Source organism: Colobus angolensis, unplaced genomic scaffold, assembly GCF_000951035.1.
Source record: "Colobus angolensis palliatus isolate OR3802 unplaced genomic scaffold, Cang.pa_1.0 Scaffold178, whole genome shotgun sequence".
Lineage (NCBI taxonomy): Eukaryota > Metazoa > Chordata > Mammalia > Primates > Cercopithecidae > Colobus > Colobus angolensis.
Genome location: NW_012114910.1, coordinates 5,185,438 through 5,190,006, shown reverse-complemented (window position 1 = coordinate 5,190,006; position 4,569 = coordinate 5,185,438). Strand labels below are relative to the sequence as shown.

The following is a 4,569-nucleotide window of genomic DNA, read 5'->3' as shown; positions in this document are numbered from 1 at the left end:
ACGGGGTTTCACTGTGTCAGCCAGGATGGTCTCGATCTCCTGACCTCGTGATCCACCTGTCTCGGCCTCCCAAAGTGCTGGGATTATAGGCTTGAGCCACCGCGCCCGGCCTAGCTTGTTTTTTAATAAGAATTTTTAAAGGATTATTCGAGTAATATGTTTATTATAAAAATGTGAAAAATAGAAAAAGAACAAAATGAATAAACTAAAAATCCCCTGTAATTTCTCCAGAGCTTTTTAAAAATGCTTAAATTATATATATATATTTGTGTTGTTGTTATACTTAATACCTTGAACAGCTTTCCAGGTTATTAAATAACGTTACTTTTTATTGTTGTTGTTTTTGGGACAGGGTCTCACCTATCGATAGCCCAGGCTTGAGTACGGTGGTGTGATCACAGCTCATACAGCCTTGACCTCGCAGGCACAATCCATCCTCCCACCTCAGCCTGTCCAATAGCTGGGACTACAGGGACACACCACCACGCCTGGCTAATTTTTGTATTTTTTTGGTAGAGACAGGGTTTTACCATGTTGCCCAGGCTCATCTCAAACTTCTGGGCTCAAGTGATCCATCCAACTCTGGCCTCCCAAAGTGTCGGGATTACAGGCCCGAGCCACCATGGCCCAGACAGTAACATTACTTTTAATGGCTTCTCAATATTCCATTATATAGTTGTACTGTGATATACTAATTAATACCTCATTGTTGGACATTGACATTTTTGCCTTTTGAAATTATCATTATAGACCATTCTGGATATTCTCAAGACAAAACCCTTAGAAGTGAAACTTCTCTGGCAAGGGGGATATAGAATGATTTTCCTCCACCAGCATTGAGTGTCCATTTTTCTTGTCATTGCTGTGTAATTTCATTTGTTTATCTTTGACAAATAAATTTGTTTATCTCATCTTTCAAAACCAAAATTGAGCCAGATGTGGTGACTCATACCTTTAATACCAGCAGTTTTGGAGGTCGAAGTGTGAGGATCCTTTGAGAGGATCACTTGGGGCCAGGAGTTTGAGATTAGCCTGGGCAACATAATGAGAACCCCCGTCTGTAAAAAAATTTTAAAAATTTGCCAGGTGTGGTGGTACGTGCCTGTAGTCCTAGTTACTCAGGAGGCTGAAGCAGGAGGATCACTTGAGCCCAGGAGTTTGAGGCTGCAGTGAGTGAGCTAGGATTGTACCACTGCACTCCAGCCTGGGTAATGGAGCAAGACCCTGTCTTAACAACAAAAACAACAAAACCAAAAACTGAAACCTTAAGAGTTTTACTTTATTTGATAAGTGAACATAAATGCTTTTTTTTTTTTTTTTCTTTTTTTTTTTGAGACAGAGTCTCACTCTGTCACCCAGGCTGGAGTGCAGTGGTGCAATCCCAGCTCACTGCAACCTCCACGTACAGGGTTCAAGCAATTTTCCTACCTCAGCCTTCCAAGTATTACAGGCACCCGCCATAACACCCGGGTTATTTTTGTATTTTTAGTAGAGATGGGGTTTCACCATGTTGGCTGGGCTGGTCTCAAACTGACCTCAGATGATCTTCCCGCCTTGGCCTCCCAAAGTGCTGGGATTACAGGCATGAACCACCACACCCTGTCTTTTTTTTTTTTTTTTTTTTTTTGAGACAGAGTCTTGCCCTGTTGCCCAGGCTGGAGTGCTATGGCATGATGTCAGCTCACTGCAACCTCCACCTCCCGAATTCAAGCAATTCTCCTGCTTCAGCCTCCTGACTAGCTGGGATTACAATTGCCCACCACCACACCCAGCTAATGTTTGTATTTTTAGTGGAGACAGGGTTTCACCATGTTGGCCAGGCTGGTCTTCAAACTGCTGACCTCAGGTGATCTGCCCACCTTGGCCTCCCAAAGTGCTGGGATTACAGGCGGGGGCCACCTCACCCGGCCTGCCTTGCCTTTTTTTTTAAAGAAAGGCATATTTTGGGGGTAGTTATCTAGGAAGTTATAAATCTCACCAGAAAGGCAAGTAAGCACATGATTTTGATCTTACCATATTGCATTGAGCCCAAAATGCATATTTTCCCCCACATTTTAACATCTTTGAAATTGGGATGCATCTTAAGATTGGCTTGTCATAATTTAATTGGCAGTATTTTTTTCTTATCGTTACATTAAAATATTGGTGGGTAGGGGTCAGATCAGTTACAGAAGAAACAAAAATGAACATGTTGAATACATAGCTAAAGATGTAGACTTAATACAGTGCCACTGAAACACTTGAGATGCTTATCAGAGAATCCTGGTAGTACACATCATTATCCTAACAGTGTTTCACTTTATCCTCTAGGAGATACAGTAGGATTTCTGTTAGACTTGAATGAAAAGCAAATGATCTTCTTTTTAAATGGCAACCAGCTGCCTCCTGAAAAGCAAGTCTTTTCATCTACTGTGTAAGTAGCTCTTCTCAGTCAAAAATTTGAGTAGATGCATGGAATGCCCTTTTCTCTAGGAAAAAAAAGTCTTTGTCCATTTATGTACGTAATTGTGATGAGAAATTGATTAATTTCAAGTGATTAGGAACCCACTTGATCAGACCTAAAACTATCCCGAAGTTTGATACAGGAAGATAAGGCACAGTATTCTCTAGTCACAGACTTGTGTGGGTTATAAACACAATCTGTCACTCTTCTGCCAGGGTAGGACTGACTCACCCTGCCTTTCTGAAAACTGTTCTATCTATTAACTCAATTTTGATTTTTATTAATTCTGTTGGCCTCTGTACTCGTTTTATTTGTAGATCTGGATTTTTTGCTGCAGCTAGTTTCATGTCATATCAACAATGTGAATTCAATTTTGGAGCAAAACCATTCAAATACCCACCATCTATGAAATTTAGCACTTTTAATGACTACGCCTTCCTAACAGCTGAAGAAAAAATCATTTTGCCAAGGTAAGGGATCTGCCCAGGCTATCTCCAGACTTTCACATGAATCTTAGGAGAAATTAAACAATTTATAATCAAGTTTAAAAGAACGTAACCAATACATTTTGAAAACCTGAGTAAAATGGATGACTTTTCAGGAAATATAAATTATTAAGATAGATCCCAGAAGAGATATACACAAACCAATTATTGTGTATATCTGTCCCCAGAAAGCACCAGACCCAGTTGATTTCACAGGGGATCTCTACCAAATCTTTAGGGAACAGATAACCTTATTGTTATTTAAAATGTTACCAAACCCAGAAAGAAGGAACACTTTCAAATTTTTTTTGTAAGATAAATAAAATTGGTATAAAAATCAGAAAAATATGACACACATACACACAAAGAAGCTGCAAACTAACTTCACTTGAATGTCAGTGTCAAAATCCTAAATATTAGGAAATCTAGTGCACCTTTTTAACAGACTCGGCTTTATTGAAACAGACTTTTTATGTGGTTTTAGCTGTGTGGCAAAGATGACAACACTGTTCCACAACCATCAGTGAATACCATCTTGCATAAAATTTCACAACCCTTATTTGACAAAAACTGTGTTTGGCATTAATTTATCAGATGAATGCCTGCTTTGCTTCCTTGTGAGATGAATGTAGTCTATTCCTTAGGCTGGGGAAAGACTCCAGCTGCTTCCTGATAATTACTTGAAGTTGAAGCTTGTTTCACAATGTGAGCTAAAGTTTATCATTTTAAACAGAGCAGCTGCCTGTTTAAAGGGTATTCCTATTACTAATACCACATGTCTTATATCAGTAAGAGAGCCTCTCTCAACAGGCAAGGCCAGCATACTGGCCATGACATAGCTAATGTTGCACTGTTATGCCCCAAAGGTATCTGTAGCATAATCCTAGCTCTTGTTTTGACTCAAAAAGCAGATCTGCAAGCAGCGCTTTGGGCTGTGCTTCACCTTGGACTCACTGTCTCAGTGTTTCAATAGTTTCCAGATGAACTAGAAAACGGCATGATGATGGTAGCATTGTCTGCAGCAGCAGAGCCTCGGTAATAGCCCAAGAACATAAGGGTTGCATATGTTCCTGCTCAGGGTTCTGAGGTTAATTCCTAGGACTTTTCATTCAGCCTCATCCTTGGTGCCTGACAGAGATTCTGAACTTTAAATTCCTCTTGGCCAAAGTCTGAGGGGACATCTCTCCCTTATCTATCATACCCCATTCTTTTTCATCTAGCCTGCCTTTTCCTTGGATGAGGCCCACAAATAAGTCTTCTCACATGTACCCTAAAAGGGACAATTGATCCATCTAAGTTCCCCTGGGGACTGGCCATAGTTAAAATGCTTCAGCATTTAGTTAACTGCTCCTGCAGAATCAAACCTTCCAAAACTCAGATGGCAATGGGCATCAACTGTCAGAAAGTCTCATTTTATGGATAGCTTATACACACTTTCTTGGTAACCATGTATATAAATTTGGTACCCAAAATTCATCTTGTCTTGAATAAGAACAGCTGAATTTCAAGCTAGTTCAATCCTGTGCTGTCTTTAGACTGTTTTCTTTTTTTTTTTTTTTTTGAGACAGAGTCTCGCTCTGTGGCCCAGGCTGGAGTGCAGTGGCCAGATCTCAGCTCACTGCAAGCTCCACCTCCCGGGTT

At 40.3% G+C, this 4,569-nt stretch overlaps 1 protein-coding gene across 3 annotated transcripts in view; it reads left to right on the top strand.

Annotated features, from left to right (window-relative positions):
• Window positions 1–4,569, top strand: part of RSPRY1 (ring finger and SPRY domain containing 1) — a 49,228-nt gene that overhangs the window by 38,364 nt on the left and 6,295 nt on the right. For all 3 annotated transcript variants that reach the window (XM_011938860.1, XM_011938861.1, XM_011938859.1), the window contains exons 12-13: window positions 2,311–2,413; window positions 2,761–2,913. In XM_011938860.1, coding sequence (XP_011794250.1) covers window positions 2,311–2,413; window positions 2,761–2,913 — 256 coding nt within the window. The remainder of the gene's footprint in view (window positions 1–2,310; window positions 2,414–2,760; window positions 2,914–4,569) is intronic.